Genomic DNA, 25,874 nt, shown 5'->3' with positions numbered 1-25,874 from the left:
AACTAGTAGAAGCCAGTACTTGTAGAAGCCAGTACTGGTAGAAGTCAGTAATAATAGAAGCCAGTACTAGAAGAAGCCAGTACTAGTAAAAGCAAGAACTTGTAGAAGCCAGTACTTGTAGAAGCCAGTACTGGTAGAAGTCAGTACTAATAGAAGCCAGTACTAGTAAAAGCAAGAACTAGTAGAAGCCAGTACTTGTAAAAGCCATGTACTAGTAGAAGCCATGTTGTGGTAGAAGTCAAGTACTAATAGAAGCCAGTACTAGTATAAGCCAGTACTAGTATAAGCCAGTATTGGTAGAAGCCATGTACTAGTAGAAGCCATGTGCTAGAAAAAAACAGTACTAGAAGAGGCCAAGTATTAGTGGAGGTCAAGTATTAGTAGAGGCCAAGTATTAGCAAGGCCAAGTATTAGAAGAAGCCAGTACTAGTAGAGGCCAAGTACTAGCAGAAGCCAGTACTAGAAGAAGCCAGTACTAGTAGAGGCCAAGTACTAGCAGAAGCCAGTACTAGTAGAGGCCAAGTGCTAGCAGAAGCCAGTACTAATAGAAGCCAGTATTAGTAGAAGCCAAGTACAAGCAAAAACATACCATGACAAGACATATTCTAGCCAAGTAGCAGATTGTACTAAACATGAAAAAGCTGGTATGCATGGTTTATTGCAATAAGCTAGATAATCTTCTAACTAATAAAATAAGGCAATAAAATTAATCAAAATTTCCAGTTCCAGTTTACTATTGTAAGGATTTTTTTTATTGCCTAAATCTGAACGACAGCCATTTATCAGGATGTTTATTGTAGAATTATTTCAGGTATATGAAAAAAAACACAAGCTCATGGTAATGAACTCTGCTTTTTCCTCCAAGATCTAGAACTAAAGTGTAACATATTGTTCGGTGGAAGCTGCCGGGGCTCATGGCTCATGACACGTATAAATTTCTGTTGGCTTTTGTTCCTCTTCCAGATGGATGTTTTATTACTTCATTGTTGTTGACCTATAGCATTAATGCATGGAGTGATTAAGAGATAAACCACTCAGGAACTGGACATACATCTACATCAAAGACAGATCATCTTACCATCCAATATCCTATATACAAGATTTTTGTGTTGTTATTAATTTTGTTTTAAATATAAAAAAAATGATTGCCAATTCACAATTGCACATGTAAATGACTACCTTATAAAACTGAGTGAAACAAGAGCACTTATAGCAATTGCATGCTATTTTACAATAGTAGTACTACAGATTTATGACCACAAATTGATGCAGTTACATACAATATGTAAACACAAGTGTTCTTACTCTGTTTGTTGATTACCAAAGACTTAAATCATTCAGTGTTCAGTCTGTCAATTTCAGATGATGGGTATTATCTTTCAATCAATTGACGAATAATAGATATTTTTGTGAGAACAAAAAGGAATATGAATTTGAAATCATTTGTAAATTTCAGCTAAAAATTCAAGACTGAACATTGATATATCTTGGTTAAGGAATGCTGTTCCATAAGGAAAATAGATTGTAAGACAAACATGCTAAAATTAAATATATATACCTTTCAGAAAAATAATAACAAAAGTCATGTTAATTAAAAGCAAATAGATTAAAGTCAAAATTTTACAAACATTTAAAGAAAAATATTTTTTGTGTGTAATTACTGAAATATAAGGGACAGATTAAGTCTGTGCAAATCTTAATTATGTCAAGCTATATGATTTCTTCTGATTATTATATTGAGTTATTGACTTAATTTTCATTATTAGTTAAATCTCGATCACGACTTGATAATAGGTCACTCAGACATAAAGATAATCTAATATTGCACCTAGACTGCTTAATAGTATTTTTCCCTGCACTTACTAGGGATTAATGAGATCAGGCTCTAACTGCTATTTACTCCAATAGCCATCTGTTGACTTTTCATTTAGCTTTGCTTCTATATATGTACATACCTATCAATAAAACTGTCTGGCGCAGAGTTATTGTCAGACCCTCTTAATCTGTCCTACATCTGTACATTAGTTCAACATTCAGACACACTGGACCTGCAGTGAGCACACAGTAAGGAAAACAAGGTTTAGTGGGATCTAAGAGCATCATAAAATTTTGGTATCTCCCATTTACAACCTTACATTCATTATACTGTGACTTTATCTATCTTTATGGACCCGACCAAACATAATTTATCCATAAAAGTGAATTGTTAGAATATTGTTTACCTTCATGGTCACATGATAGCCATAATTGTAGTAACAGTGACCAGACAATGGCTGTACAACGGCAAGAGATGACACTGGCGGAGTGGAGAGGCCCCTCGGCCCTGACGTCCAGTAGTGACCTCAGCTGACTCAGGAGTTCATCAAACATCCAGTCCCAAGCTTCTTGTTTTCAGAGTTAATGACATGCACACTTCAAAAGAATCATCTGAGCATGCTCCTGCATCAGCTTAAAATAAGGAGAGTTATTTATCAACTGGACATTTGACTTACCTATCAGAAAGAAGAATCTTTAACCTTTTAGAAAGCTCAATGACCACAACTGACATATTTAATACAGATTCTAAAGGAGTAGAGATGAGAAAAGCCCATAAAACTTAATAAAAGGCCTGAAAAATGACCATCTTGATTGTTTATGCTAATAAATTATATCAACCTAGATGTAGTATAACAAACCTTTCTCAGGTTTGTTTTTTAAAGGAACATCACCCCACATGTTTTATTTCTGTATAATTTAAACATCTTAATGTGACACTATTGCCATCATAATACCTAGGAATGGTTCTATATATGGCAGAGGAGGTGTTCTTCTGGTAACAGGTCGCAGCAAAGGGGGTTGTCACGGTGCCAGCACTCTATATTAGGGTCAGTTGTGACCAAAACTAGGTCCAGACCCAAATAAATTGTGACCACCCTTATATATAGACTTTTTTTGGTCTGGACCTAGTTTTGGTCACAACTGACCCTAATATAGAGTCCTGGCACTGTGACAACCCCCTTTGGGTCGCAGTGTTTTCTGGCGATGAATTTATAACACATAATGGTCAAGTATTGTATAAATAAATGTCTATGAAGGTGTTGGAATGTCTTGACAGAAAGAATTTTTACAACAACTATTTTCATCTTTCATCTTTTAAAAAAATGCAGCAAGTCTGGAAAGCGATCATTTCTTTCATTCATTCTAATGAAATCAATGTTATCAGCTTCATCATTGTTTTCCACCTATTAAAAAGCAAATTGTTCTCGTAACAAAGCCACATTAACATGTTTGCACTTTCATATCCTTCTGCATCAATTCTGCAGGGGATCACTGTGTGCACTTGAATGGAAACAAACAAGTAATTACACCACAGCCCTTTGAAGCTAAGCGGACAAACACTTCCCATGATGGATGCAACACATTCAGACATTTTTGTCCACAAACCTTAGGCAAAATAAATAGCCCACATAATTATATGGGTTTCTGTTGTTTACTATAGTTCTTTAACTGTTATAACTTATAAATAACCAGTCATTGTTATTTGCCTTTCATTCTTAAAATAATCAAAAAAGATAATGACAGAAAATGCAGTCTCTTAAGACAAGTTAAACAATTATTTTGAAGGGGACAAGATCGACCTATAGTTACATGTTTGCCCTCTGACAGGCAGACATTGATACCAACACTGAACCAGGGCTTCATATCAACATTAATGGAGGAGTGGAACTGAAATTTAAAAGAATTATCATGGTGAAGAGTCACTGCACAGAATAACAAGACACATATCATTCATGGCATACCATGGTAAAACTCAATCAAACTGCAATGGAAGAATGTACAATACATTTTAAACTTTAATTCATTGCAGGTAGATATACTTTTATTTCCTCCAGTAATGAAGAGCAAAAGAGCTTCCCCTGATTCCATTGTAATCTGATTCAAGTTTATGGCATCATGTTTGCATTTTAATCACATTGTGTGTACAGAGTCAATATTAGAATCAAGGTAATAGCTTAAGTCAACAGAGTATCATGAAAGCAAAGAAACCATTTTGCACCTCCTGTCTGGCGTGAAATAATTGTGTTACATATCATTCTTAAAGGCTTAATATGCACCCTGTATGGTCCGGTTAATCTCTAACCATTTACGAATATCCATAAACAAAATTTACAATTTTGATAAGTTATTGAAGGTTAATAGAAATTTGATTACCAGTAACAAATTTATGACATATCATTCTTAAAGGCTTAATATGCACCCTGTATGGTCCGGTTAATCTCTAACCATTTACGAATATCCATAAACAAAATTTACAATTTTAATAAGTTATTGAAGGTTAATAGAAATTTGATTACCAGTAACAAATTTATGACCAAAGCCATTCAAAAGTCTGGCGCTAAATAAATATACAAAAGTTGGGGGCGAAAATGGTTTAGAGGTTAGGTATTACTAAATTTGTTCTGGGATAAAGCCCTGTCACAAGGTGCACATGCTCTTGGCCTCTCAAGAGGATGCAAGCTCTGGTTTCTACCCAAGAAAGTTGGACTTAACACTGACTGACCTACAATGTATAAGATCTTTTAACTTAAAACTCTTATCTACACAGGTCTAATAAAACTCAGCCATCTTGTCAGACATTTACTTATAACTTATTGACACCAATGTTATTAGTCATTGTCATATAAATGTTTTACGAACATCCAATTACAGGATTTTTGAGAAACTGGCTTTGGTTAAGTTTACTAGTAAAAGCAGAACTTATAAGGGATCATAATACTGATTACATCTAATCTCTATAAGAACATTGCCAAATGTTGACCTCCCCTCTGAATCAGTGCCCTAACAGATGCTATCTCAATGTCTGTAATTGTTGTTCAAATTCCTTTATCAACAAATACAGTACCCGACACAAATGTAATCCCTCACATTTTATATTTAACCCTCTTAAAGTGATAGGCTAATCCTGACTATATACATTGAAATTGATAAGCCTGTCTGATAGTTGTTTGGGGCTTCATAAAACTGTCACATTCAAAGTGACCACTTTGACCAAGCCATAAAATTTATATCTAAACACCAGCACCTATAATCTGATAAACATTTAACAGAATGAAGCCATTTTCAAGGGACTACTTTTTCCACAGTACCTATACTTGTGAATGACCTACTAGTAGTGGGATACTCACACTTCACACCTTTTTAACACAAGCACTGTCTGTGTGTCTACTGTATGACAAGTATCTAATGACAGGGTAGCATATCTCTAATCCTATGTTCCCTGCAGGATTCCATGAGTCTGGCACTGGCTTCCATTTTTAATGTGCATTATGTACATGGAAAAGAAATGTCAAACTGATTTTATCAGTGACACTAAGTCTTGTAATTTGCAATGGTTACTCTACAATCTTAAACTGTTATGAGTTCACAGGAGATGGACATGATCCCAGAGTTTACTAGTCACAATTGAATGTAAGATTTGAATTACATACATGAGGAAGTTTATCTCAAACTACATGTAATTAAATATATAGCTCCAGCAGTTGCCATGGCCTTGAATCTCTTTACCTTACCCATTAGTTACCAGACATTCATGGTGACAGAATGGAAGGCTAGCCAAGGTCCACAATTGACCAGGGACAACTCTACATGTACCAATAACATGTTCATTCACAAGGGACAGTTGCTAAATCTTCATGTAAAGGAAAGCATTTGCTTATGTTTATGACATGGAAACCCTAAATATAACATTATGATTATTCTTATTGACACTTGAAAGTTAATAAAAATTGGGGATTACGACTGTTTGCTAGATAGCTATAAATATACAAAGAGCATAACACTGTCTATAAATATTTTCTTTTTTAAACACTGAAAATATCAGGATACTATCTTTTGACAGGAAGTTTGTCTTCAGACGCCTGCTAACAATGCTCAGTATTTTCTTTTACTTAACAAGGATCATGTCTTTACAAAAGAAAACATACAAAGTTCCATCATTTATGCATAGGTTCATAAAGATCAGTTTCAAAACACAGATACTATCACAAGAGATTAAGAAAACAAACTTTGTCACCATAACCTATTAACGGGAGATTTGCAAAGCGACACTCCTAAAGGTTTTCCATGAATAGGGGAAAAAGCGTGACAGTCTCAAGCATTCATCCATAAAAGAAATATTTATAATGCACTTATCGACAGGAAATGGTGAGCTAAAAAGTTGTAAGCAATAAATAATCATGAAGTATTTGATATATTCATTTGAACACAAAACAGCATGAAAAAGAGAGTATCTCTAAAAATCTATTCAGGTGCTCAATGAGTCAAGAACCTTTTATAAAATGAAAGGGATTGAAAACCATGAAAAAAGCCATGTTCTTTTCTATTCACAACTTTTTTAAAATAATTATAAGAATACTTTGAATACAATAATGACACATTAAGCTTTTCTCAATTGTATCATGCCCCATAAATATTTTTTGTTTGTTCTATGTTCAAACAGGTTCCACTGAAACTAAAAATTCACTTTTCCTTGAAATGAAATGTGCTCCATTTTTCAGAAAAACAATACTCAAGGGAGAAAAGGATTCAATTTTAACCACTCCTTGCAGCATTCCACATTTTATCTCTGTTTGCAATATTTTTAAAAGCTCAATTAATCTTATCAAAATGAAATCCAAGCTTGAGTTTCGAGTTATGGACTTTACACTGAGTATCAGTTTGGACCCACTTGGTATCATAACAGTTGATTTGGGTCAGGTAATTCATACCCATAACTCAATAGGGACATATGAGTATTTGATAAGGTTAATCAAAAAGTTAATTCTCCATAGTTTATTTGAAATAATATTGTAACAATTGTCTATAGCCTCTGATACTGCTGGAATTTGCACTCCTTCAGAACTGATATAACTTAGTTTATCAAAGCCTTTGAGAGAAGAAGTCTCATGCTATACTTGAACATTTTTTTATAAAAAGAAGTACAATTAAATGCAATAAACCCAATAAAGTGATCTTACAGTTGCAAAGCTTCAGTCATCCTCATAAGGCATTTGCCTTAGGTTAATTGAAAATTTGAAATATGCCAAACAAAGATGTTCATGTGCCACTGGGCCATGGAGCTATCTATAATTTTGGTATGTTTGTTATCTGGCTGTGATTTTCAACATGCAGTTCTTGGTTTGAACTCTGCTTATTGTGAGGACAACAACATTATTAGAAACTGTAATAATTACAGTATGATCACAAACATGGCATACATGCACATCCCTGGTCAGCCGCCTGGTCGAGTCCACCATCTTCCTGTATGTCCTTCCCGTTGACCATGTCTCAATCACCCTCAAATGACTGGTTCATGGCCATTTTGTTATCAACAAGACATGTTCATTACCTTTTCTGAAATATACACCATATAAAAATCAATTGACACAATTATTGCTACAACTTGTAAATATGCAGGATGCATTGTTCTGATGCTCCTGCACATGTTAAACATGGAATAGTATTCACAAAATAATGACAAATAATTTTTTAAGCTGTCTTGAAAAATACAGGAAAATCATGAAGTCAACACTGAGAGTAAACTATTTGTACCTTGCCCAAGTACAGTACATTTAAATAGCATAGGTCCCAGTTTGATCCCTGGGGGCTGGCACCAATCATAGCCTGTCATAGAGAACACTCATCATTTCTTGGAAATAAGGATGAAAGTATCTAGACCTCTATGCACTATATATCTACTTAATTACTAGGGAGTGAAACATAATTAGTGAGAGCTCAGGTGTATCATGAATTTCTTACAACAGATTGATTTATAGGTGCTTCATCATGAGCATTTAACAATTAAACCAGTCATTCTACATTACCTTGACTACAAGTACAGCAGTACTTCTTCAGATTAGTTCATTCCCTGGTGACACTGTCCTTAATGCTACTTGAAAAGTGGAGTGTTATGAAATAGATATATAAATTTATATCTTTGTATATGCATACATCATTCAAGGTTTTAATGATTAAACTTACCAAGATGACAAGAGTACTCAGTTTCAGTTCAGTGACCAAGGGGTCAAATATTGGATATTCATTATGTCCAGTCATACAAAACATTCTAAATTGTATGGTTTTAACTTTGTTGTGGTCTTGAATTGTCCACTTCTATCAAACAAAGGGAAGTTCAATTTCTAGCATAATACATTTGAGGAGTTCTCGGCACATTTAACTTTGGTTAGATGCAAACTTAAACATGGAGACATTGCCAATGACACTGTCTGCCATACTATTGTGGAATCTGAAAACATGTCAAAAATCCAGTTCAAGGAACAGAAAGAATTTCACCAGATTAAAAACCGTCACCATTGTTGAAGAAAGACACTCATTACCTCTCCCACTTAAAGAGTCTTGGTCGTCTTTTGTGAGTCGACCATTCCTTTCGTCAGGTGGTCTTATTTAACGGCAAGTAACCTTACACTTGATTGCTCCTATGACACCTTTTTGTGAGCTGGCATTGTAATCCGTGTCCAGTTTTTTGTAAACGGAACAAGTAGATGGAACGCAGTGGCGTTTAATGATCAATGTTTACCGATTTCTTTGCAATTCAAATTTTGCACATCATGGTTATAATGGATTTGGTTAAGGTCTTTAAAGAATGGATGGTTTCTGTTCACTCATTGAACATTTCAATTATAAATTCTGAAAGATCAAGACATACACCATAATGAAATAAATCATACTTATTCTCACCATTAGCCTAATTTAATTTCGAACAAAATAAAACAAAGTTACTTGGCATTACATAGAATACAGTGTATGCCACTGACTGATGTTCAAATGAATGTCTCCCTACTAAGGGTGTGTGAAGCCAAGTGGTACAGTTGTCCACCTCCCACCCAAGAGGTTGTGGTTTCAATCCCCACCAAGGGTACCTTCCCATAGTCTCTCAAAATGGACACCAGTACTGGTTTCTGTCCAGGAAACAGACTCGAGCGTGATTCTATAAGCTGTCAGATTTCGCCACAATCAAGCTTAATGAAATTAGTATAAACTAATGTCTTTGAATACAATAATTATGAATATCAATAATAATTTTTACTCATTGGAATGTATTTCAGATCTCTATAGTATACAAAATAAACTAAATTCTTGTAACTGCTCATGAACGTAACTGTCATTTCTCTTTATGACAACAAAAAAATGCCCCATTGATGTTTGATAACAATTGAGCTATATAGCTCATTGAAAAAGTTGCATAGCATTAGAGCTATTTTCTATTATCAGTGCAATGAATAATTAATTTCTCATGTTTGACAGCAAACATGTTATTTTGTGCACAGCAACGCAATATGGAAATGATATTTCATGCTCAGAACAAATAAACTCATGTTCAAACAAGTAATTTCATTTTGTAAAAAATACAAAGAAATATTACAGGGCAATAAAACTCTTCCAAAACTGCTATTGTGCAAACCATAGAATAGAAAAATGAAATATGTATTCCCCCTTTTGCAGTGCTGTAAATTGACTGACATCTGATTTGGTTTCTGTCTCCATTTAGAAAACATTAAAAATTTAGTCAACAGGAAAAATGCATTCTTTAAATGTTCCAACCCTATGGGACTCAGGGAGATAGTATTTCTAACAGCCTGTCGAAGGAATGAAGGCCTACCTAACCATTGAAATGACCCATCCATTTTCAGGCACCCCTGCTAGCAAATTTGTTCGTGGGGTGGTTTTCTATGATCTTTGCACTTCTTGACAATACATCCCTTGTATTTTGACACAAAATCCCATCAATCTTTTTCTGGCCATCTCGAGGGGCAGGGCAAAGGGGAAACTCCCTTTAAGATTTCAGTGGGAAAAAATCTTCACAGTAATCTTATTTAGTAAGTACTACTTAATACACACAGTTTTCAGTTGATTTTTTTATGGAGTATTAGGGACTGGAGAGGGTGGCAAGCAGTGAGCAGAAACTTAAATATATCATCATTTGGGATGCAGACTCACCAAATTATTCAATACTATTTATTTTGTTACAAAGGATTCAAGAAGAAAACAGAGGACTATTTGGTACTGAAGGGGGAGAGATGTTACTTACACCCTTATATGTGTTTACATGTCCATATTGTGCATCCAGAAACTAGAATTCCAGGCTCGTAGCTGATTGTACGCAAATATGCAGTTGCACAATGAAATTTGGAAAGGTCAAAGTTTTTTTTCATTCCAAAAACCCCGAATTTGAAATAAAAACCGAAGGGGGTAGAGGGTGAAGGGGTTAATATGCTGTCCTTCACCGATCTGTGTAATCCCATATTGGCCCTTACTACACACCTGAATTTGTTATACCAGGTCAGGCAATGTTTTAGAAAAGGTTTTGTATGGCTTCAATATCATATAAATCATGGTAGGATGTGAATAAATGGAAACCTTTTCAAGTCATGACCCATCTGAAAACAATGTGTCTTTGGTCAGAAAACTTGAAATAGCCAAACTGACATGGGAATCTGTACAGCAGGCTTTATACCACCCGAAACAAGAAGTGTACCTAATTAAAATTCAAAATAATGAAATACTGTGTCCTGCCCCTTCACATTAATATGAATTCCACACAATGAGGAGTCGTATTCAAAGGCATGAACATTGTCCAAACTGTTGCACACAGGGACAACTGCCAAGAACCTCAACATTTAGCTTTCCATAAACTAGAAAGACTCTCATAAAATCATGGAAGAATAGTTGATTTGCAAAGTGATTAAATGAATCAAAATTAATTATCATAACTATAGCTATGCCAATGACATTTGTCAGGAAAGTAGCAAATAAAATATCCCTGGATCGGAGATGGGGAAATATGTTTACAAAAGATAATGATACCCTTGAGTTTCTTTGGAAATACTTGCTGTCAGGGTGACCCTAAAACTGTCAAGAAATCTTGAATGGGCCACTGAAATAATTCAAATTAAAACGTTATTTTAACAGGATAATTTATGTAAATTGTTAACTTAAACAAATGTTTGGCGACTTGAGTTTGTGTACATGTAATTATATCATATCCCGTATATAGTACTTAAAAGGTATGAGACCGACAGACATACATGTACACAAAAATACAGATGCAAAAACAAACTCCATTTCTGCATATATATTAGCACTTTTCAAATGTTCATAAATAAGTCATAAACATGATAAATAAGTTTTCATTAACTACTATAAAATGATAATAGACACAGTTTGCTCGTGTTCAGCATGATTTACGCCAGATATTATGTATACAATACATGTATATAATGCACATATGACTAAACACATACGTACGTTTTCAAACCATTTGTAACAAAATCTTGGTCGAGTTTCCCGTGCAATGACAAAAGCACATTTACATGTATATCACCTGTTTTTATGTTTATTCTCAGTGGGTAATACACACATGTCAGTGACGTAATGAGTAAACAGCATCTATGTTGACACTCAAATTGCAGTGAGGTTCTGCGAGGGTCTAGATATACTTGTAAAGATGAATATAAGAATTTTAATTTATATCTTTAAGAACTCGCCGAGTAGTGAGAAGAACGTCATTGGCAGGATAAGGCTTTTTTTAATAGCACAGAAATATTTTTTACTTTTCCTTGCTGGTACGTGGCTCAAGATGCTGACCAGTACGCGGTTTCTTTTATTAAATCATTTCACATTATTTGTTATGCAGGACTCGAGTAGAAAATGAACGAGTATTCGGTACGCGAGGAGGGAAGCTGGTTACACCTTCAGCAGAAACATACATGTGTTACCCTTGATCCGGGTACAAAATGAATGAGTAGTCGGTACTCGCGGATCTCGTAGGGGCTCGATGAGAACTGTACAAACTTGTATTTCATGGCATCTTGAGACAAGCCATTTTTTTGTCTGCACAGATTTTTGTAATCCATGTATGATCTGACAAAGTTTAATTAATATCACTAGCTAGCGGTGTCCCCACCACATTGTTCAAGCTTAATTACTTTATTTGTCAATATAGGAGAAAAAGGTAATGAATTTCGCCCAAATGCACCATTTTGGGCTAGAAATTGTAGAAATAAATGGCGTGGGTTACCCACAACCCTCCTGCCAACATTATAAACCAAATAAATTTACGCCCCTAAGTTACGTCCTCTCAAATGGAGAAAATTGGTAAAAAAATTAGTTAAGTGCATGCTTGACAAAAACACCACTGCTAGTTTGAGAGCCTTGACATGTCAACCTTTACTATAATAAAAGTAAATATTGGGGGAAAAAATTAGTGGAGTTTTTTGGTTAATAATAATGTTTTTATGATAAATGATCATGTTCCAATCTTTTTTTGTCTTGAATTTTTAAAAAAAAAATACTATTTTTTTTTTTTGGGGGGGGGGGCATAGGGTGGGTCCTGTCAACGCACATGAACGCACATCCGCCGCATACAGCGGACCGTTACAGTATCACTGTTTCTGATATTTGAGCCCGTTTCACAAAAAAGTGAGAACTGACAGTGCTAGGAAGATAAATCAAGAATGACGTCAATTAGCTAAAAGTTTCTTTTCAATTTTCGTGGTTTTCTTTATAAATGTTTTTGAAATAGTATGTATACATGTAATAGGCTAACCCAATTACTTATTTTAAATTGCAATACGTTTATGCACTGGTTAAGATTAGAATTAAAAGAAAACTCCTTAATTCGCAGCAAGATCTTTTACTCGCTATGCCATTCGTTTACGGTTAATCTGAAGATTGCAGGACAAAACGTCCCTGGGGGCATTCAAGGTCATTTGAAACGTCCCCAGCTAGCGTCAAAATGTCCCCAAACAAGCGGCAAAACGTCCCCACCTATATTATATTATATGTTTATATACATCATTTCTCCATTTATATTATATGGAAATGTTGAAAAACAATTGTGTACAGTTTCCAGGACCCCCACCCCACCCCAACACATTTAAGAGAGTATAAGTAGATCTAAGTCATGTAATAAGTTAATCGTACAGTGTGTATAATAACATTTATGAACAGGCTCTACTGGGTTGTGGATAGAATACAAAATTAGATCGACTCGCTTGTATACTTCAAATTGACCAATGAAACCATTTAGTTGAAAAAGTGTTAAACGAATAGAAGAACCTGATAACAGCCATGTAAGTGCACCTGATGAACTTGGAACTAAAAGTTAACTTTGTGCACTCGATGTTTTTCTTATATAATTAAAATTGAATAAAAAAAACAATACAGAACATTTCTGAATAATGATAAGGACTAGAGCGAATAAAAGTATTTTTGAGTTAACTCTTCGACCGAAATACATTATTGCTCGCTTGTAGTATGTGGTTCGATTTGTGTATTGAATATGCAAATATTGACTCCGCCCACAACGTTTTTCCCGCCAAACCTCATCACAGCCCCACATACATGCACCGAAAAGAAGTTCTATATGCTTGGTTATTGATGAAAATAGATACATTTTCAATTTAAGCGTTTTATTATTTAAATCACTGATTGGATATGTTTTTTGATTATAATGATATTAATTTGACCATAAAAATTATCGAAAGTCCGTTCTCTCTGTGGGGAAAGTCGGCGCGGAAGAATACTCTATTAATTTATTCAATAACCATGTACATAGCGATGTCTGTACACTTCGGCTCGAGTTGCCAACTTGTCAATATCGAGCCTAAATGCAGTGAATGTTAAATGGGAATAAGAAGGATAACGACTAATTTCAATACAGGTTTGTTTGATTTTGGTTTTGAAACGATGTCACTGCAAATATTATATTAATTTTCTTCTTTTGCAAGTTGAATATAACTGTTGCGAAATTTTGACAATTTGCCACGATGTGGGTGTTGTCAAGAATGCCGGCGAGATATTTTAACATATGAAAGCTAAAGTACGGTTTCATTCTAATTGACAGTTGGACTATAAGATGTATCAGAATGTATTTTATGTTACTACATACTTTGTTTAATGAAGTTCACTTCGTTTTCTGCTTTTTGCGCAGTTATACTGAGCTGTCATTCCACACATGCTGAAGTCACGTGTCTTATTTAGGCCGCATACAAAATGTACAATTATGGCAGTCAGCCAATTTGACATACGGTTCGAATATTCTGTTTAACGAGCGCTTGTTTTGATATAAATGATTTTATTAGGCTAAGATTGTATTTTATATTTCCAGACATGCACATGCAGCCAACGAAGCGGTTTAGAGTTGCCAAAATGGATAACGTTGTACATGCTGCAAGTGTTGGTATTAGTGATATTGTACCATCAATCTTCGATGATGTTGAACTCCATAACTCCCCCACGTCAATGACAAGTGAGGATATCTGGAAGAAGTTTGACTTGCCAACACCACCTCTATCGCCTCAGCATGAGGGTGAGGATGATTGGGATCTTGAAAACATCACGATGCCATTTGACATAGACACTGAAGATCTTCTTTTGTTTGATGATGAAAAAACAAATGAACTTCTGAAGGATGTGGCAAGTGTGTTTCCTGAATCGCCTCCAGGTGTTGCGCCTGACATAGAGACTTTTTTGCAGTCTAACTTGATTCAGGATATAATGTGGTCTGCTCCAGCCAAGGCAGATGACAGCACAAGTGCAAAGGTGCCATGTTCAGAGAACCAGCGCAGTCGTTGCGATTCATGCTCGAACCCTATGAGTACGGCCTGTGTGGCTCCTGATGAGATCCTGATGGAAACAAACCTTGGTGGCACATTGTCACAGACTAAAGTGCACAGCCTTGGCATTGAGACACCTTCAGATTCCGGTAAGTTAACAGTGCTTTTTCTTAACCTAAAATAGGGTCCATTCACAATATAAAAGTGTGTGTAGCAAAATTCTCAATTTAACTGAAATAGATTTTATAATCTATTCCTACAGCAATTTTTCAATGGAATGATGTAATTTGTATCTATATGACACTATTATCAATTACATATGTAAGAATGTCATCTTTTATGATTTCAGAGGAGGAAATTGATGTGGTGACAGTAGCAGAGAAATTTGTATCCGTCCCCACTACCAAGAGAAAATACAGATCCGATGATGAGTACAGCAGTAGTGGTGCAGAAAATCGCAAACCAAGAACTGTCACATTGACCATCGAGCATAAAGCTTCAAGCTCACACAACATTTCTAAATGTGCTGCAGTGAGACAGAAAGTAGACTGTCCAACAGACGTTCACAACTACAGTTTACCACTCAGTTCTTTAAAACGTGTGCATTCTTACCCTAGTTCACCAGTGACTCACAAGAGCAAGAAGTTGAGAAGAGACATAAGTATACCTTCAGAATTGAGGAAAGTTGCTCAGAAATTAAAATCGTGCAGTAGTAGAAGCTCAAGTGATTCAGAGGATTTATGTGATGTTGGGAAACGGACTCAGCATAATGTGCTAGAAAGAAAAAGGAGAACAGACTTGAAAAACAGTTTCTTTCACCTCAGAGACTCTGTGCCCGACCTTGAGGGCCAGGAAAGAGCTCCTAAAGTCGTGATTCTCAGGAAAGCTTCTCAGTATATCAATAGACTCATTGAAGAGCAGAGGCAAAAAGACAGAGAAATTGAGCAGCTCAAGTTGAGAAAAGAAAAGTTAAAAAGGCATCTATCCAGATTGAGGGATTATTAACTTGCTGTTTATAACTTTTCATGTGCAAATATTAGCTTGACACAATTGACTACCACTTTCTTGTGCGAGGTGTGACTGCTGATAGTGGATTAATTCCCTTGCATTAAATGATGTAACATCATGCACCTTTTCTATGTCAATTCAAGTACCTTCAAGAAAATGACAACTGAAACACCATTTGAGTTTAAAGATCTATAAATGATAATATTATTTGGTATAGGGCTATTATGATACTACTAAAAGCTGTGTTCAGTTATTGTGTTCATCATGTATAATTATGCGTTTTTATAAATCTTCCCATCATTATGATGTAATGTCATCTTTTTTTGTATGAACTTTTAATGTAAATTTTATAGAATGGCATTGAATGGTAACATAAGTGTTCAAATGTTAAAATAGTCCTTGTACATAGAGCAGAGTGCTATCACAATCTTTACAACTGCAGTATAAGAGTAAGTGTTATGTTGTTAATGTTCGACTGTGTTCAGGGTTAAGAGTGATAATTGTTCATAATTGTTTTTGTATACTGTGTTCTGTTTGATTGTTTAACTTTATTAAGTTCTATTTCTACAAGGGTTTTATATTTTTGACTCTCTTGATACACACAACTTTTATTATCCATTACATTTATTTTGAATGTTGATGGGATTATTAATGACATTACCTGGTTAAATTTGACTGGTCGTGTATCACATTTTGTTGATTTGCAGTTTTTTCTTGAAACTGCAGGACATTTTTTCAAGAACCTTTACTTTTGCTTCATATCCAATTTTAAGCCTGTTCTGGTTTTTATACATTTCACATGAGCATCATTTGATTTAAGGTCCTCGTTTTCCTTTAAATATTAAGTTACATGGTTGAACTTCCATCTGACTGTAACAGTAGCAGAAACATTTGAAAAAGATCATGTAAAATAGTTTGTAAATATTGATACATGTTTCCTTTGAGTGAACTGATGAACAATGAGGCCATGGATTAAACCAGCAAATGTGTATTTGAATGACTGACATTTTGATTTTTGCAGCAACAAATAGAAGCATTTATTACATATGTGTGTTGCTTGATTGATTTGAGATGCTTCTTGTATTATCCTGTGTATAAAGGTTGGGTTGAAGTTCTGTTAGTTAACCAAGTAGTTTGCTTTCCTGATAATTTTTATGGTTTTACATTTTCCTGCAAGGAGCAGCGTTTTAAAAAGCTAAAACTTCAAAGCCAGTGCAAGATTTGTTAATTGAAAAATTAGATGTGATTTATCATTTTTTGTGTTCATTTAAAACCAAGAATGTTCTATTTTGCTTCATTTATTTATATGCAAATCATATTTCTCATCCATGAATTTTATAAATGACTTGCATTGGTTTTCAAGTTGATATATATTTTTGTTAATGTGTTTGTTTTAAGAAATTTTCGATGTGAAATTTAAGTAATTTACTATAAAAACACGATAAAATGAGACAGAAAAAATAAAGCAATTACTCCGATGTATGTGTTTGGTTATTCTTGTGCACTTGATCTGGGTCATACATTGAATAACGCAACAAAGAGCGACCCGATTGTGACCTGACAGTTGGCGGGAAACTGCGGTTACCGTCATGACTCACGAGCCAATCGTCTTTCTTCAATTAACGACAGGAATGTCATTCATTCAAAGGGAGCGTCTCAAAAGGTCCTAGTTCGATACCCGTATTTACGATACCGAACTGACGGCTTACTTGCATATAAATCCGAATTTAATGTTATGTATCTACACGAGTTGATAATTAGCGTGTCAATATATGACGGATATCAAACAGTTGAAGATATGTACATGCACTATGTGTGCTTTGGAGAAACAATCGCTGCGTGACTCTGTATGCAGAGCACTGACATGAGATATCCAGATATCCGGACTGGGATATGCGATTGTCGCATTGCACTTTTAACCACGCATTTGGAGTCGTCTCGCATGACTATAATGAGTTTTATTGGTGCAATTGACTGCTTTCCCCCAAAATAACTCATTCTTACCCATTGATAGACTAATGAAGGAAAAAAACACGGCATTTCTTGAAAATTTCTATGCGACAAAGAGTCAAAACATGTCTAGTTGCTAATATATCGTCTAGTTTGGCGTGATACCTCAGACGTAAATGAATCACCGTCTCATCACAAATATGCAGCAATAGTACGCTCAACTCATGTAAATAGTATTATAGGTCCGTATCGGTTGCCTCCCTTAAGGTATTTGAAACAATGACAATGTGATAAAAAAGTGTGCGGTAGCTATAATGACCTGTTGTACCCATTTGCATGTGGTTCGTGTTATCAACTGCCTATGCTAGTAAAGTCAAATTCGATATATGGGTCACATTCAATAATTCACCGTTAGAAAGAATTTTTTTAGAAACACATGGACAAAACAGCTTTATTTTAACCAATTGCCCTCTTGAAATGTATGTCATGTGGGCATACATCGGAAGAATATGACTTGATTTGTTCATCGGGATTATCATGATTAATTATTGCCTTGATGATGCTTTATGAGAATTGTTCAAAATAATGTTAAACAAATAAAATGATGCACGTCTAGGGTGGAAATCTAACTTCATGACCACCAAAACTGTGTTAATTGATCCATCATGGTATTGTGACGAGGTGAACGAGTTCGGGTCTCTATGACTCCCCATATGAAAATTATTTGTCTCATAATGCTTGAAGCATCGTCCGTAAACATCGCCGAATCAAAGTGGAATCAGCTTTGACTTACGTGTTGATGGTCAATTATTCGTAGAATATGCTCGCCAGACTGTATATTGCGCCAGCTAACTGGCGATGAATGATCCTAGCTTGTTCTTCAACATGAATGTTTTGTCCCACCAAGTGATGGGGGCGCACCACGTTTAAATGCGTTTAAGTTGCGTGATAGAATGTGTAGGGATGACCAAGTAAGTATATAGACCGAATTAGATGCGCAGACCCGTCCTGATAGGGGGTGGGTGAGCCTTGAGTATGCTTCCCTGGGAAAATCTTATTCTTTAATATTCGTAGTGTAGGCATATCTAAGATTAAAACTGGCCATAATAGTAAACGGACCTGAAGTGCCTTCGCGGGTATGTATATAGAGTATATATCCTTTTGGTGTAGTTTAAACATATTTATTCGTGCATAACGGTAGATACACGTGTTATATCCCGAAACATCGGATGAAGGTCATGTTATGTAAACGAAAATGTGCCACACTCATGAACAGGCATTTAGGTGTTTAAAGAGTATATAGTGCACGAGGTAGAACTTGTACTTAAATACAGAGATGACAGAAATGATCCAAGTAAAAAGATTAGAGAAAGATATGCCTAAATGCAATGTGTTGCCTGTTTCGGCTCACAGGCATCTGAATCATTGTTTGTCACGAAAGTGTTGTTTAAAAACCATTTTGGGTACATACAATGAGATAAACAACACATCTGAAGATATTTAGTGTCTTTGATATACAAAAAGAAACACGGTATGTAACTCAAACTTACCCGATTTCACGGTAGAGTCCAGTTGGATGCAAATTTCTCAACCAACATATAAATAAACAATCCATTTTTAAATAAGTGACATGGAAAGAAGAGTCAATTACCTTTAAAATGGTGTGCGATATGTTGGTATAACTATATTGTCTTTAGACAAACAAGCAGAATTCAATGTTCAATTCTCGTGTTTTTCTTTAGTCGGAAAGAGTACAGCAAATTCATATCTTCAATTTTACCCTTGTAAACAGTACTAATCACAGACCTATTGAAGTTATTTTATGCTTCAGTGTACAGATATTTAATAATTAATTTCATTCCTTAATATCACTAACACGACAGTTTAAGAAACAACTGTTATCAGTCTTCAGTTTCTTTTTTGTATATCAAAGACACTAAATATCTTCAGATGTGTTGTTTATCTCATTGTATGTACCCAAAATGGTTTTAAACAACATTTAAGTGGCAAACAATGATTCAGATGCCTGTGTTTCGGCTGTGCCAGCGTAATGTTTGAATTTTCGCGCTGAATTTCTTTTTGACGATAACGCTGTAAAAATATTTTACCTATATTCTAAAATGGCAGCCTCCATCCGAAATCCCGTCGTCGTGGTTTTAGGCGCTACTGGAACAGGAAAGACTAAACTTTCGTTGGAACTAGGGAAACTTTTCAATGGAGAAATTATCAGTGCAGATGCTATGCAGGTAAATTCCCATTATTCATAATTTAGCGCGTCAACTATTTATTTTTACAGGTTTCGGATACAGTACTGGCTAAGGTCACAAATCCGAACACTTTTTGAGTTTTTTCACCATTATCTTGGAGAGTTTTTGTTGTAGTAAGTTAAAATTGCGTATGAAACATCTTTGGTTAATGTGACAGCATCTGTCAAAGTACAGATTCACGATCTCATCAATTTTATGTCGAAAATCTTTCATTTTATAGATAGTAAATCACCCTTAAATTTATGCTTTGGAGGGCACAAATACCGAACACTTGAAAAGTGCAAATGCATGGTTATACAATTATATAATTAAAAAGTATGCTATATTAAATAAACACTTAGCTGCAAAGTTATTTATTGTTTTTAGCTGCAAAGTTATTTATTGTTTCCGATGTTTTTCAAAACATGCAATTCAAATGTAAAGAGTGATTTCTATTTATAAGTATCTTGAATGTAGGTCAACATAACTGCAAAACCTAGAGATGCGTGTGCGCCCTCTGACGTCATTCCCCAGTGTGCTACATTTTGATCTTTAAGCGTATAAACATTGAATAGCATTTTTTTAGAAAAATACTCCACAAAACAAGATGAAACTTCGCAAGTGTTTCCAAGGCAAGTCTTTGTATTGATCTAGATGATGGAATAATCAATCACGGTAAAAAAACGCGTGTTTTAGCTGGTGTTCGGGATTTGTGCCCTGTTCGGAAATGTACCGTCAACCAGTAGGGCATATAAACTGCTCCAGAGTCTTTGGCGACTGTACGGGGAACATAATGCATAACTTATTCATGCTGAATCATTATTTTATTCATGTAAAAATAGTACTTAAATGTGTTTACATATGCTGTTATACTCATTTCTATATTATATATAAAAAAATTATGCTTGTTACAATATCATGAATAATGTAGTCGGTCAATAGAGCTATGCATAGCTTTTTTTTCTGTGTTATGTCATATTAAATGAAAATAAAATTTGATTTGATTTGTCTAAATGATAAAAAAAAATACCCTTAATGCGCCTTATTGTGGCTAATAAAGTCCTTGGTGGTAGTGAGCTGTATTATCAATCTTGCTATAACCCGACGTTTCATCAGTGAGACTAAGAATTAACTAAAAATGATAGTAAAAGACAGAACAGCTTGGAATTGATAAATGAAAGAAAGCATCTGAGAGAAGATATTGGGAAGCTGAGTTTAAAATTGCCTTCTCTGCAATTATTCATAAAACATTTTAAGTAATTTCTAAACAATTTCTTAAATTGTTCAAAGTCCAAGTGTTTTGAAATAAAAGTATGTATTTACGATACATTCAATGTTGTGTAAGTATTATATCATTTATCATTGTGTAAATTATTATATCATATGATCAGTGAGATACTTCACTTGGGAAAATGACTTTGTATTATGTATACTGGCCCTGGTCATTTCATTTTCATTTGATAGGTCTGTTAGATTCATAGTAATCAAGTCCTGTAAAATTAAGTTCTTTGAGCATTCCTGTTAAATTGTGGTATTTGTTCAGTTGGGACCACTTATATAAAAGTAATAGTTTTAACAAAACACTTGAATTTATTTTATTTTTAGTTATCAATTTCATTTAGTTTAAGAAAATATACAAAATCATGTAACAAGCAATGAACATATATAGAATGTTTAAAATCATCAGGCAAATCAGTCACATTTATGTCTTACTATATGATATGGTGATAATTAAAGAAGTCCAACTTCAACACAAATTATTTATTTATGAAACAACGTTTCGGCCATTCGGCCTTCATCAGGTTGTATGTATATAATGAACAGGAAATGACGTCAACATCAAATGACGTCAACGTTGATAACGTCAAAATATAGCATACATTTTTGCGCAAAATAATGTCTTATAGGATCTAAAGAGATACAATTATACTGGTGAAATGCAATATAAATGCATAAACAAACATCAATAAACCAGTATAAACTATGCAACATTAAATAGGTTAAAACAGTTATAAACCAGATTAATTCTGTGATTTTTTTAATTCTGCAAGAAGAATTAAAATAATATTTTTGAATTCATACCATTAGGAATGACTGTGCCAAGAATGTGCATCCATTTACTCTCCTTTAATAATCGTTTCCAATTGTTCTCAATTTTATCAATTGGCATAAAAGAAAAATCATTGATACTGTGGTCAGGAGCATTAAAATGTTCAGACACATTTGTATATGAATCTGGAAAATGCTTTATATCAAACTTATGACTGTTCATTCTCTGACTACATTTTTGTTGTGTCTGACCAACATATTGCTTTTTACATTTTTTGCAATTGATAACATATATAACACCTGTAGAAGAACAGGACAATTCATGATTTATCTTAAATTCTTTGCAAAAATATGTACTTGAAAATTTGTCATTTTCAAAAATAGAACAACAATGTGAACATCTGGATCTATTACATTTAGTAACGAACCCGTTAGTGACAACATTTGTAAGTTTAGAATTCACAAGTTTATCTTGAATATTTTTATATATTTTATATATTTATATTTTTTTTTATATTTTTAGGCCGCTTAAACTATATGATACACATTCTTAAATTATTAAGTCAAAGTAGCTCATTGATTGCTATAACTACTGTGGTTTGACAACTATTACTCAAGAGTGAAATCTTTTCAATTAAATAATTAATGCACCATAATGCCATTTTGTAATTCACGGTTGTCATTATTGAAATAGTTAATGTACTTATTAGCAACACTTTAATTGCCATTAAATACTACTACTACTGTGACTTGACAACTATCACTTAAGACCTGTGAAATTCTTTCAATTAAATAATGAATAAATAATTGCTACAATTAACATGGTTTGGCTCTATTAAGAACATTCTGGTATTATCAAGACTGACGCTGACAGCAATATCACCTATGGAGGCAAAAATTGGGCTTCTTAAATAAAAACAATATTAAATCGAATAGAAATGTCAAAAATCTGTCAAAATTAATACACAGCTGATATTAGCTTTGAATTAAGTAAGCAACCATCGTCAATTATATAAGCAAACTTGGTATGCAAACATTAACAACTAGAGTAGAATATAATATTGAAAAATATCTTAACTGTGTTAATGAAAATAAATGTAGAATACCTATAGCAAAATTTAGACTTTCGTTATACGACCTAGCCATTGAAACTGGAAGGTATATAAACATAATAAGATCGGAACATAAATGCTTACACAGTAACATGAATGTCGTAGAAAGTGAATATCACGTCTTACTCGTATGTCCTAAATACAAAGACCAACGACAGCAATATCTCAAACCTTATGATAACTAATGACCGAATCTAAATATACTTGACAATCTTTATGTCCTCAAAATCTGTCCGCTTTATCAACAACTTACCGAAATTTATCTCATTTTGCCTAAGAACAAACGCGTAATAGCATAACACTTAATAAATTGATAAGTTTTCTGAATGTAAATCTTTATGTATTGGAATTTGTAAATTGTTACCATGTCTTTTTTGTCACATGACATCTATTTTAATAAATGTTTGACCTCTCTGTAAATAATTTGTGTTCTCTGTTCCATATTGTTATAAATGTGCATATGCCGTTTACTGCTTAATAAAGATATGTTATGTCATTATAACTTTTTATAACCTTTTTTTTTCACAAAAATGATACTAGTTCTAGTACCACATTGAACCAGCAACAGTGTACAAAATAATTTACCATCTAATTGTTACACACAAATAAGAGTGTTTATCATTTATATGATAAATGTCAGCAGGGCTGATAAAATATTGACCCCCCCCCCCCCACACACACCACCCCACCCCGACCCACAAAAAAGAAAGAGTTGGCAAAATATTGCAATATTTTGCCCTAAAAGACATCAACTCTTATGTTTTTTTCTGTGTTACATGTACCTGTTTTTTTTTTTTTTAAATATTGGTTATGAATGAATTCTGAAAGGTACACGCTGTCCATAAAACATGAGGGTATGAAATGACTGTAAACTGGCCTTAGTGATTACTTGCAGCTGATTCAGGTCTTAAAAATACAAGGTTGAGACCTCCAGCTTAAAGAATTCTAATTCAAGGGCTTTGGCTACTGTTGCTTGGAGTTTGTTCGATACTGATGATGCTCTAGACGATGATGCACTTTTCTGGGCGGAAACATATACTTAACTTCTTTTCTCTTTTATGCCCCTAGATCTTCCCATAGTTTCTGGCATTCTTTTTCAGAGTTTATCTCACAATACATAATGCAATCATCAGCAAAAAGAGTTCTTTAGTGAATTTGGACAGGGTAGTTGTTTATTAAAATCAGAAACAATGTTGGTTCGAGAACACTTCCCTGTGGAACTCTGCTGCCAATAGGTGCTGGGTTGGGTACAGCTTCCTCCACTATGACATGCTTTTATAGTTCTGTCTGATACAAAGGCTTTTATTGATTCCAAAAATTCTTATACCATCGTGGTCCAGATTCAGGGGCAGTGTCAAACACCTTGCTTATAAATGTCAAGTATTGCCATGTCATGCTGCATCCTGTGGTCCATGGATTTAGCTAGTTTATCAACCATAGTTATTAGTTGAATTTCACAGGTGCAATTCTGTTGGATACTAATTAGGATGTTATGTTTATCTAGATGCTGTTTAAATTCTGTTACTGACTACTATGTGTTCTTACAGCAAATACTGGTTAGGGACACTTGGGCTTAATTACTTGCTTTAAATCGATCACCTATTTTGAAACTATGGAGAGGTTTGTAGTTTGCTAAAATTTGGAACATACCCTGTAGTTAGACATGACTGGAATATGTTGCACAAGTATGGCACTCCAGCTTCTGATAGTTCCGTAAGTCTTTTAGCAGATATCATCTAGCTCATAGATGATGACCATATTACCTATAATTTAGTCCTATTTTACTACAGTTCAACTTGGAGTATTCAAAGATCATGCTATGATGAATGATACCTCCAACCATTTCTACGAAGTGAATATGAAATCAATCTATAGTCTGCTGATTAACTTGATGTTTGCGGTGATGTAAGCTGAAAAATGTTGCCCATCAATAACTACAGTAACTGAACCCTTGCACCCAGGAACTTGGTATTCTAGTTAGTCATGAAGTAGATCAATCCTATTGATTTTGGGATCAGTAGGTCAAAGGTCACGGTTGTGTTGACCTAAGGAATAAACATACTCCACTCAGTTTATCTGGGAGCTTCATACTTGGTATTCCAGTTGGTCATGGCAGAAGATGACCCCTATTGATTTTGATGCCAGTAGGTCAAAAGTCAAGTTCACAGTGATCTTGAGGTGAAAAAAGGGTTTCCACTCAATAACTATAAAAGAACACTGTCTTGGGCCCTGGAACAATGTGTTGGTCACCAGTCTGTACGTCACACATCATTTTTGCTCATAACTGAAGAAGGTTTGGTCCCAGGAACTTTATACTTGGACCCAGGAACTTCACACTTGGCATGCAGGGTTGTCACGACCAGTATATGACCCTCATGATGGTTCATCTCCAGTCCAAGAGTACAAATTTCATGTCCATCATTGATTATTTCTCACCTACGGCCACACAATTGGGAAAGACAAAATGTTTTGGGATTTTTTTTATCTTTTTGGGCTTTTTGGAAAACAGCCTTACTTTGTTCCTTTTATCTGGGAGTGTGTTCATTTTTATGCCCCCCTCGAAGAAGAGGGGTATATTGCTTTGCACATGTCAGTCGGTCGGTCGATCAGTCCTTCCGTCCGTTGGTAGACCAAAGCTTGTCTGAGTGATAACTCAACAATTTCTGGAGGTATGGTCATCAAACTTGACATGAAGGTTGGGCCTGACCAGTAGATGACCTAATTGGTTTTAGGGCTCATCGGGTCAAAGGTCAAGGTCACAGTGACCTTTAATGATAAAATAATTTTAAAGCTTGTCCGAGTGATAACTCAACAATGCCTAGTCCTATGGTCATCAAACTTGATATGGAAGTTGGGCCTGACCAGTAGATGATCCCTATTGTTTTGGGGGGTCATCGGGCCAAAAGTCAAAGTCA

The 25,874-nt window shown here is 34.7% G+C and overlaps 1 protein-coding gene and 1 long non-coding RNA gene across 2 annotated transcripts; one reads left to right on the top strand and one right to left on the bottom strand.

Moving 5' to 3' along the window:
• Window positions 1-8: 8 nt before the first annotated feature.
• On the bottom strand, window positions 9-7,345 carry LOC128213994 (uncharacterized). Its single transcript, XR_008257845.1, has 4 exons — window positions 7,236-7,345; window positions 2,223-2,448; window positions 1,956-2,048; window positions 9-994 (listed from the first exon to the last, which is right to left on the bottom strand). It is a non-coding gene; the product is annotated as an uncharacterized LOC128213994 (long non-coding RNA).
• A 6,225-nt stretch (window positions 7,346-13,570) lies between these two features.
• On the top strand, window positions 13,571-17,080 carry LOC128213991 (transcriptional regulator Myc-A-like). The gene is made up of 3 exons (XM_052920147.1): window positions 13,571-13,699; window positions 14,147-14,743; window positions 14,944-17,080. The coding sequence occupies exons 1-3, from the start codon at window positions 13,663-13,665 to the stop codon at window positions 15,597-15,599; spliced, it is 1,290 nt and encodes a 429-aa protein (XP_052776107.1). The 5' UTR covers window positions 13,571-13,662; the 3' UTR covers window positions 15,600-17,080.
• The last annotated feature ends 8,794 nt before the right edge of the window (window positions 17,081-25,874 follow it).

The sequence above is a fragment of the Mya arenaria genome, chromosome 13 (assembly GCF_026914265.1).
Source record: "Mya arenaria isolate MELC-2E11 chromosome 13, ASM2691426v1".
NCBI classification, from domain to species: domain Eukaryota; kingdom Metazoa; phylum Mollusca; class Bivalvia; order Myida; family Myidae; genus Mya; species Mya arenaria.
Note: the sequence above shows the minus strand (reverse complement) of the source record. Positions and strands in the feature narration are given on the sequence as shown.